Here is a 15,000-nt window from a genome sequence, read left to right on the forward strand (position 1 = left end):
TGCTTTATGGTCTGTGTGACTCTAAATGGACCATAATGTACTAAATGAACATCATGCTGTATTGAAGAAGACTTGAAACTAGAGATTGAGACATAAACTCATGTTTACAATGTTTACTGAGGCAATAAATCAAGAGAGAAGTAGATATCTTAAGTAAAGGGTCCTCGTTGCAACTTTTCAAAGTCACTCAGAGTTTTTCAGATGAAAGAAAAGCCAGAAGCAGCAGCATGAGGGTCGAGGCTTTTCCCGCCCCGAGGAGTCGATTGTCATCTCCTTATTAATTTCCCCTTTTTGTCACAGCAGTAAACAAACAGTCCGATGGGTCCGAGGGGGGGGGGGGGGGGGGGTAGCACAAAGGCGAGGAGCAGGCGGTGGAAAGTTTTCTCGAGGACACGGGGGGGTTTGAGGGTTGGTGTGACAAAAGGCGGGAGCAAGATGTTGGGGCTTTTTATCGGCTCTGGAAACATCCCAGGCTTGGATGAGATGAAAGGGCCCGAGCTCTGAGATACGGGGGCCGTCTGGTAACAACGGGGCCCCTTTTTTTGGGGGGGGGGGGCCTACAGGACACCGTACAGTACGACACCCTCAGAGAGAGAAACGCTTCTCTTCATGAATGTTTAAGTGCTTTGTGTCTCAAGGTGTTCTCACAGGTGACAAACGAGAACGCTGAATGACACATCGGTGTCAAATGGCGTTTGTTTTATCCCTTTGGACGTGCCAGACAGGTGGGGTTTGAAAGGAGAAAGAAGTTTGGGCAATCACAGGAGGTCAGCTTACTCTTTGATCAACCCCCCCTTTGATAAACACCACCCGCCTGGTGCTGCAAGTAGGTTAAACAAACGAGACAATTACATCATCTGCTCCTCGAAAAAGCCTCAAACCTTTAAAACGAGTCGAGGGAAACTGCAGCGGTATTCGTTTGGGAGGCGACAGAGAGACGACGCGACGGGTTCTGAAGTCTGACCAAATAGTTCTCGGGTTTGTTTCACTCTGTTGTACGTCCCAGAAGGGTGGAGTTTACCTCACAGGACTAAAACTGATGAGTGTCAAGAAGACAGAAGTTAACAAGAGTTTGTTGAGTTAACTTTTCAGTGACTGAAGGTTTCATCTGATACTTTCCGATGCCCTGATATTGTGAGCCCCACCCGCCCGGTGCTCCCAGCCGGTTAAAACAAGCGAACCAGTTACACCATCTCTCCATGAAAAGCCCCAAACATTTTATTCGTGTAAGGAGACAGCAGAGTGAGGTGCTTCTGGGCGGTGAAAGATGGAGAACACAAGAGATGCTTCATGTTTGGTACCAAATCATTTTAAGGGCTTGTTTTGCTCAGTTGGACGTCCCAGAGGGGTGGGAAGTGTTTGGCTAGGACTACAGGACAAGTGGCTGGAAATTCAGACAGAAGTGTATAAAAGTCGGTTTAGTCTACTATCTGGTCTCTAAGATGTTGGTGGATGCCCTGACATGGTAAGCCCCACCCGGCTGGTGTTCAAAGTAGGTCAAAACAAGCAAAGCAGTAACAACATCTCTCCTGAGAAAGCTTCAAACTTTAAAACAAGTCGAAGGGAAACTGCAGAAGTAGTCATTTGGGATGTGAGAGAGGGAAGACACATTGATGTCTGACTGGTGGCAAAATGTTGGTTTTATTCCACTGTATGTCCCAGAGGGGCGGGGTTTACCTTACAGGAATCACAACTGCTGTGAAGTTTAATATTAAGTAGTATATAAAAATGAAAGTCAATATACTCGACTTTTCTGTGACTTTCAGTTTGAACTGATTGTTTCAAATTTCCTGAATTGGTAAGCCCCACCCCTCTGGCATCCCAGCTAGCTAAAACGAGCGAACCGTTTTCATCAGCTCAAACTTAATAATAAACGATATCAAACTTCTACCTGAGTGAAGAGAAACGGCAGAAGTAGAGACACTGGCTTGTTGATGTCAGGTTGGTCTGTTTTAAGTCTCTGTAAGTGCCAGACGGGTGGAGTTTACCAAACAGGATGACTCAATTAGAGCTGACCGTTTTAGACACACACAGGATGTTTTTAAGAGTTAGTTTAGTTCCACTTTCCACTGACATCTCACCTGAGACTATCTAAAGTCTCTACATCATAAACTCCACCCGTCTGGTGTTCCAAGTACGACGAAACAAACAAGAGACTTTTGTGTATGAGCCTTAAACTTTAAAGCGAGCTGAGGGGAAAGTACAGAGGAAGGTGGTTTGGAAAGTTGGACGATATATTGATCTGCTCATGCTTGATTGCTTTTGAGCAAAATAAAGTTAGTTTTACTCTCCTGTAGGTGCCAGATGGGTGGGGCTTTTTTCACGAAGAACAAAACAACGAGTGCTCGGCGGTTCAGAGGGAATATATGAATTCAGTCTACTTTTCAGTGTCCAACATGTGTTCTGGTGGCATTACTGGTGCAGGCTAAGCCCCGCCCATCTGGCACTCCAAACGAGAGCCTTATGTCATCGCTGCGGAGGGTTTTTATGAGAGAGGGGACAAAGTGCTGTTCAACTTTTTACAACTTCAGAAGAAAATGTTACCGCCGAAGCTCCGGCTCTCGGGGTCCAGTTTCATCGTGTGAAGTTTATACGCGAGTGATGCATTTTTCATTTGGGTCTCGCTGCGGAACGCTGGAAGAACGGAGCGTTTGTTTGAGTTTTCTTTTACTGTGGTTAGTTTTTGGACTTTTGTGACATTCGATATTTCCCACTTCTTCTTCTTCTTTTGACTTATTAAAGATTCAGAATCAAACGCACCTCAAATATGACGAGCGTCTTGTTTGGCTTCATATAGAAAAAGTTTTCCGCTGATTATTAGAGGGTCATTACACTGATTTTACATCTAAAGTGTTAAATGTCTTCTGTTGCTAGACTCCAATGAAAGACACAAACCAGCTGCATTATGGGAGTTTTCGGACTAAAAGTCAGGATATCTCGACCGTTGCTGCTCAGACTCGGACCGTTCTCGTTTTAATCTTTTTAAGTCTCAACTTTATGGACATTTGAACGCTTAAGTTAAGCTTAATTGAGGTAAAATCATTTAGAATTAGCGTAGCATGTGAAGTGACAGACACAAATCCTCTGACTATATATATCTATATATATATATATATATATATATATATATATATATATATATAGATATATATATATATATATATATATATATCTATATATATATATATATAGATATATATATATCTATATATATATATATATATATATAGATATATATGTATATGTCACCTGTGATTTGGCAAGTTTTTATTTTGTAGATTGTTTTTATGGAAATGCTGCTTTTATTTTGAAAGTCTGACAGGATAAAGAGAAGCTCCAGCTCCTGCTGATGTCTTAATATTTCTGCGTGAATGCATTAATAAATCATGTGAGTTTCATTTGGGCTCCAAAAGAGTCCCGAACCACCCCCCCCCCCTCACCCCCCCCCCCCCCCCCCCCCCCCCCCCCCCCCCCCCCCCCCACGTGTCTCCAAGCCACGTCTAACCTTCAGAGGGGTCCAGGCGTCGGGCGCGGCGGCCATGTTTGGAGTTGTTGTGGACAAACATGTTGTCTGACACCGAAAGCACGTGGCCGTCCACGTTGACTGTAGTGGAGATCACCACCTGCACACACACACACACACACACACATCAGGGTCACTGAGATCTGGATCAGCCTCAGAGGAACCCCTCATGGAGAAGTAAAGGTGTGTCTCTTACCTGGAACCTCCTCATGTCTCGCGGGTTTCCTGCATTTTTCAAACAGTTCTGATTGCACTTGAGGAAGAACTTGAGGAAGAATCTGCAGATAAAAACAAAAAAGACAGATTAGTGTGGAGGCACAGAGACACTGATCCAGGATCAGGCTCAGTCTGGTTTTACAGGACGCTCAGTTTAACTGAACATGAGTTGTTTCGTTTAAATCACGGCTCATAAGATAATAAATGCACGTGTGACTCAGGTGTTGTAATAGAATGCACGTCTATCTTTGTGGCTGGTGAATAAATGAAGCGCTCCTCTCTCTCTCTCTGGCTTTCTGTGTGACAGCTTCACGTCTCGTCTCTCAGCTGCAGATAAAAATGATCATTCAGCGGCGGCGTCCTGGTGAAGACAGTCCAACACTTCCTGCAGACTTATGGCGTCTCATTAGGAACCGCCATTTTCACACAACCCCCCGATCGCCCTCTTTGATTTACGCCCAGTTTCCGCGGCAGCAGAGGAGTATTGATTGGGAATGGATATCAATGAGGACGGGCGGCAATAAGCCGCAGCTTTTGGAGGAGGACACCGGGGGGGTCGGAATGGATGGCCCCCTTAATGCATCTCCCACTGCCTTGTAATCTGTGCACATCCATCTTCTTCTCGGACCATGAGCCCCCCCCCCCCCCCCCCTCTCGTTCCTGTTCAGATGCAGCGCTTCCTTTTTAATTGCCACATTATCACAATAATAATCCGGGCAGTTAACAAGCGGCAAGGTCGCAGACAGACATGTCACATTAACCAGGAGATAACCTCGGCAGAATACCCACAGCCCATCGCCTGCTGCAGCAAGGCATGCTGGGAGTGAGGGGGGGGGGGGGAGATATTAATGGTGGCATGAGGTCGGCATCGATTTCCACCTTAATAAGACAGAAACAATATCTTTAAAAACTCACAGTGGGAGCTCAGCCAGCTTTCACTTTCACTCTTCAGACACAGAATCCCTTAAATTCACCGGAAACTGTAATTCATTTATGGATTGTTAAATATTAAAGTTGATTTTTGTGGTCTTTTTGCTTTAGAGGTTTTCAAATGGTAAAAAATATATATTAATATAAAAAAAAACTTTAGGTTACCCATTCATTTGGACCTTTAAGGGGTTTTAAGATCATCAGGTGTGTTTAGGTGTTTTTTGTGAAAAATGTACTCACTAAAACACCTTAAAAACTCTTAAACCACGAAGACCAACCCATTAAAACCCTCTTTATGTATTACAATCTATCACTAAAACCCCATTTTAATGTATATATTTAATATAAAATTAGGAATTCGGAGTTTCCTGTATTTTGAAATCGTACATTCTCAGGTTTTCTATTTATTTGTTATGCATTGAATTATTGAAGTGCTTTTAGGGTTTGCCTCCTTTCTTATTCAATACATTTATTTATTTTTTATTTATTTAAATATAGAGGTTCATTTAAGGTACCAATTAAGGGGCCGCTTTAAAACGTCTTAATCTCTTTAGAAAACTAAATACTTAACATACTTAAATGTATTTGTCACAAGTTCTGAATAAGCAATAAAGAGATTAATCTGCCATCTTTCAGTAAACTACGACTAAAGACGAAAGAAATGTCTTCAGGTTTCAATTTAGACTTATTGATCAACAGACGAAGAGTTTTCTTCAGTGTGAAATATGAAAACCGGCTGGACGGATTCCAGCGCTCGTCATAATGTGGGTGAAACGACCCTTCAAAGAGACACAGAGAGGTGTGTGTGTGTGTGTGTGTGTGTGTGTGTGTGTGTGTGTGTGTGTGTGTGTGTGTGTGTGTGTGTGTGTGTGTGTGCGTGTGTGTATCGACTGAAAGCTGATCTGCTGCTCTGGAGGCTCTAATGCCCTTTATGGCAGTGAACAGAATAATATGGAGCTCCATTCAGATGATACCGAGTCCTTCAGAGAGCTGATATGGATCAATACGGATTGAATTAAAACGCAGCTGGAGACAAGACCAGAGGCTCACACACACACACACACACACACACACACACACACACACACACACACACACAGAAATACACACAACAAGCTGCTCTGACTGTACACACACACACACTGATACACACATATACACAAACAATGATTCACGTGCAAGGAGCTGCTCAGAGACACAAATATACACAGAAACACACAAAACATACATATGTATACAGAAATGCATGAATATACACACTTATATACACACGTACACACAGAAACACATATATATATATACAAATATACACACAAAGACACACATTCATACACACATTTTTAACAAACACACACACAGACACAGATACATAAATATTTACATAAATACACACAGACACACACACACACATTTGAACAAACAAAGCAATACACACACAGAGAAACATATACACAAACGGTGTTACACACTGAGACACATTTTCAGACCATTACCAACAAAAAACACACACTCACCCAAATACACACACACACAATAACAATACAGACTCACACAGATTGATATGAATACAGACACTGGTGTAGACACACTGACATCAACACACTATAATACACACACACACTCTCTAACACGTAGTCATGTGTGTATCTCTGCATGTGTGTGTTTTCAGTAAAAGTCTGAAACATCACTCTCATTGACTGTTTACGAGGACACAGTGAACCAGAGTCTCCGTCACAAACGCATCAGGACATGATGAAGAGGAGCGCGTCAGTAGCTCCTCCTCCTCCTCCTCTTCTTCTTCTCTGGCTCTTTAAGAAGCAGGTGGAGGCAATGAGGGAGAGTCTGCCGGTGTAAGCTGTCACCTCATTACAGCCGGAGAGAGCAGCTCTGAAGCCTCAGCCTCAGTTCACTCTGAAATATAAACTGTGTTCTTACGACACAGTTTGGGTGGAGGAACTCCACCACGTCAAACACGCCCTCCATCTACTTTTGGACATGTTTTGTACAAAACATCATTTATCGTCCATGTTGGACGCTGCAGTTTCTTTCTAATTTGTATCAATGAAGGCAGAAAACATTTATATTGTTTGTTTGTTTCCCTGAATACATTTGATGAGCAGGTTTATGGTCAGTAGAAGTGTTTTGTTTTTGTACCTGCAGTTTGAAATATTTTTGAAAAAGTGTGCTGGTAGAATATCCAAGCAGCAGGAGGATGACTTCAGATGTTGTATGATGTCTTCTAGGCTTCTACGGTCGATTGAATGAAATTGTGTCATGATATTTGAATGGATGTTATTCAGAGATCGGGACAACACATATCCTGTGGTTGGTGTGGAGGCACTGACTGCTTGTCTAATTTTCTGAATTTTGTCAGTGAAAAAGGAGGCAGATTGATTGCATGCCCAGGTGGATTAGAGTTCAGCAGCTACCGACACTGGAGGGTTTGTTAGCCTTGTTTGTTACTTACAAGAAGATATTCTCGTTCTTATTTGATATCTTGTGAAAAGCTACTGCTCATTTTTCGTGCGTTTGCATACAAAAGTCCAGCAACACGTGTCAATTTATGGTCGTAACATGTATACAGTCTTTTCAAAATAAAGGCCTGTCTTCACAGGAAACTACTGAGTTAAATTTAGACAACAAAAGTACTTAGGTTGAAACAACTAAACTACTTACAACTGAACTACTTAGTTAGGTTTAGACAACTAAGCTACTTAGTTAGGTTGAAACAACTAAACTACTTAGTTAGGTTTAGACAACTAAACTACTTGGTTAGGTTGAAACAGCTAAACTACTGAGTTAGGTTGAAACAACTAAACTACTTAGTTAGGTTGAGACAACTAAGCTACTTAGTTAGGTTGAAACAACTAAACTACTTAGTTAGGTTTAGACAACTAAACTACTTAGTTAGGTTGAAACAACTAAACTACTGAGTTAGGTTGAAACAACTAAACTACTTAGTTAGGTTTAGACAACTAAACTACTTGGTTAGGTTGAAACAGCTAAACTACTGAGTTAGGTTGAAACAACTAAACTACTTAGTTAGGTTGAGACAACTAAGCTACTTAGTTAGGTTGAAACAACTAAACTACTTAGTTAGGTTGAGACAACTAAACTACTTAGTTAGGTTGAAACAACTAAACTACTGAGTTAGGTTGAAACAACTAAACTACTTAGTTAGGTTGAGACAACTAAACTACTTAGTTAGGTTGAAACAACTACACTACTTTGTTAGGTTGAGACAACTAAACTACTTAGTTAGGTTTAGACATCAAGGCTATGAATGCTGGATGAGACCAGCCTGGAAATATGAAACAAATACAGTGTAATCCTCTTATAGTGTGGTTCTTCATGTGCTGTCATGTACGAAAACCCCCTCAAATGAACTCTGTAAGCACTTGATCACAGCTCTGAGTGTCCAGATGGTGGAGATGTAAACGCTCTCTGTGAATCACATCAGTTTGACTGCGTTTAAACCTAAGAGGACGACGCAAACTCTCAAACACCTGAGCTTCACCTGGCGGGTTTGTGACGAGAGGAGACGACGTTTACGATCAGCTCGTCGCCTTTTCATTCAGAACGGCGGAACATAACAGAGGCTGCTGGGATTGTTCCAGTGGAGCAGATTTAAAGCTCATTTCACTTCACATCGGGGGGTGTGTGTGTGGGAGGGGGGGGGGGGGGGAAGGTTGAGTGTTGGGGGCGGGGGGGGGGGGGGGGGGTCTGACTTCAGCATTTTTAAACCGGCCACTCCAAATGATGTCACCCCTCCGACCACACCCCAGTGCACTATGGGAAGCAATTACAACGGGCTCAGATTACAAGGCCCTGATGAACACATACACACACTTTGAAGGCCAACACACACACACACACACACACACACACACACACACACACACACACACACACACACACACACACACACACACACACACACACTCCCCGGAGTCTCTCACTTATTACGTTAGAAAGAAAAAAAGAAGCAGAAAAAAGAAAATCAATATTTCAGCAGGAGTATTTTTAAAAGCTGCCGCTCGCCCTCACAGTTTGATGCTCGCAGTGAGAAGCCACCGCGCCGCCGGCAGTTTACCACCTGACCGCCCGGCGAGCCCGGGACCAGCACGCCACCACCACCACACCACCGCCAGCACACCATCACCACACCACCGCCATCGACTCATCTCACGGACTTGACAAACTGAGACGAAGCACAAAAGCAAGCGTGGACGAGCCGAGGACCAACCGCCGAGCGAACAGCGATCCGTTCTGGTGAACCCGCTAACCGCCTCGCCGTCGCATCTCATTTGTTCCCAGCTAACGAACAAAAAGAAACAAAAGCAAAGAGAGAGAGAGAGAGAGAGAGAGAGAGAGAGAGAGAGAGAGAGAGAGAGAGAGAGAGAAAAGCTCGCAGGCAGTTTGTGCTACAGGAAAAAAAACATCAGAAGAAGAAGGAGGGGAAGGCGTCGCCTCATTAGAAGGTCGAGTAAAGTCTAATATTGACTCTGCCGTGTTGTTGAAACGCCCTCTTCAAATAATTACTGAGGAATTCAGATGATGCTCCTCTGCTGCTAATTAGGATATGAAACAAGAGCAGCTTCATGCCCATTACCATTACATGATGATTCACTGGCCTCAGCACCACAGAGTGTGTGTGTGTCTGGCCTTATTACAGCACATGAGCGAGCTGTGTGTGTGTGTGTGTGTGTGTGTGTGTGTGTGTGTGTGTGTGTGTGTGTGTGTGTGTGTGTGTAAAGATGAGGGCCCTCCTTGGCTCTGCTACAGGCCATCAATAATTCACAAGCCAAGATGGCAATTACAGGACCATGTACAATCAAACTAAATATTTGATGAGGCACTAAAACAGTCCCTGGAACAGATCTGCCTCTGTCTCTCTCCGTCTCCCTTTCTCACGCACACACACACACACACACACACACACACACACATACACACACACACACACACACACATTTATAAACACAGCCTCTCTACTGTCTATTGTCACAACACATTAGGTCCTCTGTCCCTTATTCCCCAGACTTTGTCTTGACAGGCAAAAGCCGTTTATTCTGCTAAAAGAGCCTCGCGCAATTCATTTGTTCCGTCTGAAATATTGAGTGCCACCATTATGCATTCGGGGAGGTTTTTTGCAGATCGCCGGTGCCCCGCCTCCTCTTATTTTATTTGTGTCGTTTGCAAATAATGCGACAAGTGACGAGGGCAAACAAGGAAAGAGGAGGAGGAGCAGGAGGAGCATCGCATTAAATATCTGAAACTAATCAATCTGAATCGATTGCAATAAAAAAGGAGATGCTTACACCCTCCTCCTCCTCTTCGGTGACCGGAGGGAAATTCTTCTGCATTAAAAATAATGTGACACAAAATCCATCGCTTAAAAGAAGAAGAAGTGGAGAACGTGATGACTCCATCGCGCGATCGATCGCTGACGACGAAGACTCAAAGAAGGAGTTTGTCTGCAGGGAGGAGCGTTTGAGCCGGTAATCGTTTGACATCATTTTATTATGAAGTCTTCTTCTTTGTTGGTAAGTGTTTAAGAGACGCACTTCACCTGTCAATCTGAGGCTGGTGTTGACCTCCGTGACAGGAAGTAGATGAAGTTGTTCTCCTTTTGATTGATGACGGATTATTTGGTATTTCTGCTCTCATAACTCTCATAGTTGCATCATGTTTGTGACTTGTTGTGTGTATGTTTTCATGTGTTTTACTGAACCGTGATCTCTGGTTTCATGTTTTGCTGCTGCGGCATGTGAATAATAATATTAATGAAGTATCTAATGAGGGGAACCAGACAGGGGAGCGTTCAGAGCCACAAACAGAGTAAAGCAGTTTTCCTTTACAACACACGCACGCACACACACACACACACACACACACTAAACTCGGGTTACTCCTCAGCTGTATTTTGGTAGGGTTGTCATGACGATCAGCAGTATTTTTCTCCGCGATCTAAAAGTCATCCGTGTGACGCAACGCTGCAGCCGGTGAGAGAGAGACACACACATATTTTAAAGCACCAGCTGACTTTGTAAATCTCAAGATGGACTAAATAAGTGGAACACATACTACACCAGGGCCCCCAGTATACTGTCACCACACAGCAGGGGTCCCCAGGCTGACCCCCACCCCCCAGACTAGCTGCAGCCCCCGGGGATCATGGGAGTTGTAGTGTATGTTGTGCAGTATATGTGGACAGCTTGACAGCATATTGTCAACCAGAGGGAGCGGCGAGCGAGCAGCTGCCACCAGATAAACTAAAGCAGGCGACCAAAACAGTGAGATATATGGGCCTGGAAACCACCTGGAAACCACCTGGAAACAGTCTGGAAACAGACTGGAAACAACCCGATAAAGCTGTGTAGTAACAACCTGGTGAAGTAGTCGAAGACATCATTGTAAAGCAGTCTAGAAAGAACCTGGAAACAGACTGGATATAACCTGGAACAACCAGGTAAAGCAGTCATGAAACAGCCTGGAAACAGTCTGCTCACTCCGGGGCACGAGACATGGCCCAGCACTAAATTACTAAAATTACTCTAGAGCCACATTTACACATACTACCTGCAATTTATCCGATTAAAAATGCAAACATAATTGGTGGCTTCCACACTAGAGTTCAGAAAACTCCAGGCAGCCTTGCAGGGAGTTCCAGGGGCAAAATATGTCAATATTAATAAAGACGTGTAAGAGTTTATGTTCCCGGACTGCAGCAGGAGCTGAACTCCAGCAAAGAGAACGTTTCAGCGTGTTTCTACACTTTAGCTTTTCCTCTAAAAGCAGATTGTGGTTAAAGAAAAGATTCATAACAAACAACAGCTGAAGTCTTCACAGCTCTCTGGGACTCAAACCGATCACTTGGGCCTGAGGGCCGATGTGAACCTGTTTGGGGTCAGAGGTCACGTACTACACATTGCCAGGAAATAGTCAGGCCCTTAAAACCATCATGTCATTCCAGCTTTTATTTTCTCGCTCTGAACCAACACTTTTTGTTGTCCACAAATCTCTTCTACTAAACACACAGTTGGACTTCGTGTCCAATAATGATTTTATTTCTGTGGTTTTTTCGTGGGATCGACAGTACAACTCCAGGTTTGTGTCTAAATCCTGCAGAAACACCTGATATCACCGGATCTCTCCAGTTGCTGGAGTTGAACTGAAGGATTTATTCATCGTCTCTGGACGGAGAAGAATCCTTCAACTCCTAGTCTGATTAAATCCTCCTAAAACTCCAAACAGCCTGAAGCCAGAAGAAGGAACTGAACCATTTCTTTCCTGAACACTTGACATCAGGGAGACGTGAGGTTTGATATGAATTTCATCACGGATCGAGCGGTTTGCGGCTCAAAGGCACGTCGGCGGCTACAGAAGCAGCGCCGGTGTTAAAGCCTCCGAAATTAAGGTCAGACCTCCAAATATCAAAGATCAACTTATTAAAATAAGATCCGAACACACAAAGAGAAGCGAGGCGGCTCTTTGGGGACAAACACACTCAAGTTTCCAAGAGTTCGTGACCCGTTAACTCCTCTCTGACCTGGAAGTCCCAGAGTACTTCCTGCAGTTTGCTGTCAGGACCCCGAGCTAACAAACAAGTGTGTCCACACACAGTCAATGTCTTCGAATGGCCGATAGAGGAGCGCGGCGGTGCTCCGGAGACATAAGAACCACGTAGCTGAGACATTCTCAGCTGCACTTCTGTCCAGAAATGAATGGAAAACAGAATATATTGATTTATATCTCTAATATTAAGGTTTGCATTATTTTTACTTCACAGAAACTCAAATATTTCTACTACAGAACTAAATCAAGTAGAGTTCAAGGCATGGACTGTGGTGTAGTACCACAAATACTTCTGCTACTACCACTACTGTGAGTACTACATACACTTCATTACTACTTAAACTAGTACTGCTCCTGTCACAGCCCACTGTAGCCACCACAGTGGCCACTACTTCTCCGACCTCTGACCCTGAATAAGTGACAGTAATGGTTCCTCTCAGCGCTTCTACCTCATTCATGAGAAACACCTTGCTCTCCACTCTCATGTTCCAGCTCACTCTCTCTGCTCACGCCTGCCTGAGCAGAGTACGTTCTTAATCTGTACAACATGATTCAATTACTGCTCCACATTCAAAGCGAGATGGACGCTAACGATGTTCATCAATGTTTTACATGTGAAACATGTTTTCTTTAGCATTCGCGCTTGCATCATAGAAAACATGCTGCACTTAAAGGGCCAGTCCCGTGTTTCTACCTGCATTACTGCAACTGCTACTACTGACATTAATATCAATACAACTGTATCTACTGACATTAATATCAATACTACTGTATCTACTGACATTAATATCAATACTACTGTATCTACTGACATTAATATCAATACTACTGTATCTACTGACATTAATATCAATACTACTGTATCTACTGACATTAGTACTTGTACTACTGTATCTACTGACATTAATATCAATACAACTGTATCTAGTGACATTAATATCAATACTACTGTATCTACTTACATTAATATCAATACTACTGTATCTACTGACATTAATATCAATACTACTGTATCTACTGACATTAATATCAATACTACTGTATCTACTGACATTAATATCAATACTACTGTATCTACTGACATTAATATCAATACTACTGTATCTACTGACATTAATATCAATACTACTGTATCCACTGCCATTAATACTTGTACTACTGTATCTACTGACATTAACACTTGTACTACTGTATCTACTGACATTAACACTTGTACTACTGTATCTACTGACATTAATATCAATACTACTGTATCTACTGACATTAACACTTGTACTACTGTATCTACTGACATTAATATCAATACTACTGTATCTACTGACATTAGTACTTGTACTACTGTATCTACTGACATTAATATCAATACTACTGTATCTACTGACATTAATATCAATACTACTGTATCTACTGACATTAACACTTGTACTACTGTATCTACTGACATTAATATCAATACTACTGTATCTACTGACATTAATATCAATACTACTGTATCTACTGACATTAACACTTGTACTACTGTATCTACTGACATTAATATCAATACTACTGTATCTACTGACATTAATATCAATACTACTGTATCTACTGACATTAATATCAATACTACTGTATCTACTGACATTAACACTTGTACTACTGTATCTACTGACATTAATATCAATACTACTGTATCTACTGACATTAATATCAATACTACTGTATCTACTGACATTAACACTTGTACTACTGTATCTACTGACATTAATATCAATACTACTGCCACTACACATCTACACATCCTACTTCTGTGACTACTACTATTACTACTGCTAACTGTAGTAGTATTTCTGCCTCTACTATTACATACTTATAATACTTCAACCAATACTGACGAATGTTCCTCCCGCCGCGCATTACTCTTCGGAGCAGGCGTCAGTCGGCTCGCTGAGCTTTTTAATTAAGTGTCTGACTGCTGACGGTTGAACGTGCGGCGTTATTGAAGCGAAATGAAAGGAGAAAAGGTGATTTGAATCTCGGCCCGGGGCCTCCGAACCGTTTCATTTCAATATCTCTTCGTGCCACTTTAACCTCTCCTGCTGCTGCCGCTTCCACTCGCGAGCTGAAGGAAAGTAAAACGCCGCTGAGTGTCACCTGAACAGGAAACTTCAATAATTACAAACACGGAGAGGAAGCGCTGCATCAATCCTCGGCTGCTGTTTCTTACGCTGTTTCTGCATTAATACAAATCATTTACACTTTTCATCCCTAATGAGCATTTTATAAAACATCCATCAGGTTCTACTTTCATCTCCTTCCCTTAAAGGAGCCATGTATGGAAGTCAATGGCCGCAAGAGAAAAACATGTTTAATTGCATTTAAATTGTATTTACCTTTTGTGTCATTCAATATTTATTCTAATTCTACTGGACATAAAAAAGGCAGATTCTTCTTTTTCTATTCAAACATAGTTTTAATTTTAAGAATAAAGAAATGCATAACATCGACATACTTCATCGACCAATACGTTTTATTTTGTACACTTGAATTCATATTTTAAAACCGGCAGACAACTCAAACTTGAATATTTATATTATAATCGTAATTATGTTCAGATTTCTGCTTGTTGTCGAACATTTTTATATTGACCATGAAAAAAGTCAACAAGCTAGAAACTGCCTTCATTTAAAAAAGTCCAGTTTCCTGAGAAGGTACAAAGATCTTTATTAGTTCTTATTGATTTGGTTGTTTTGTAAAATATCTTTATTCTATTT

The 15,000-nt window shown here is 42.2% G+C and overlaps 1 protein-coding gene across 1 annotated transcript in view; it reads right to left on the reverse strand.

Annotated features, from left to right (window-relative positions):
- Positions 1-15,000, reverse strand: part of LOC306777937 (transcription factor COE3-like) — a 124,239-nt gene that overhangs the window by 31,774 nt on the left and 77,465 nt on the right. The window contains exons 7-8 of the mRNA XM_079269243.1: positions 3,720-3,801; positions 3,506-3,623 (exon numbers count right to left, since the gene is read on the reverse strand). Coding sequence (XP_079125369.1) covers positions 3,506-3,623; positions 3,720-3,801 — 200 coding nt within the window. The remainder of the gene's footprint in view (positions 1-3,505; positions 3,624-3,719; positions 3,802-15,000) is intronic.

Source organism: Melanostigma gelatinosum (assembly GCF_949748355.1).
Source record: "Melanostigma gelatinosum genome assembly, chromosome: 5".
NCBI lineage: Eukaryota > Metazoa > Chordata > Actinopteri > Perciformes > Zoarcidae > Melanostigma > Melanostigma gelatinosum.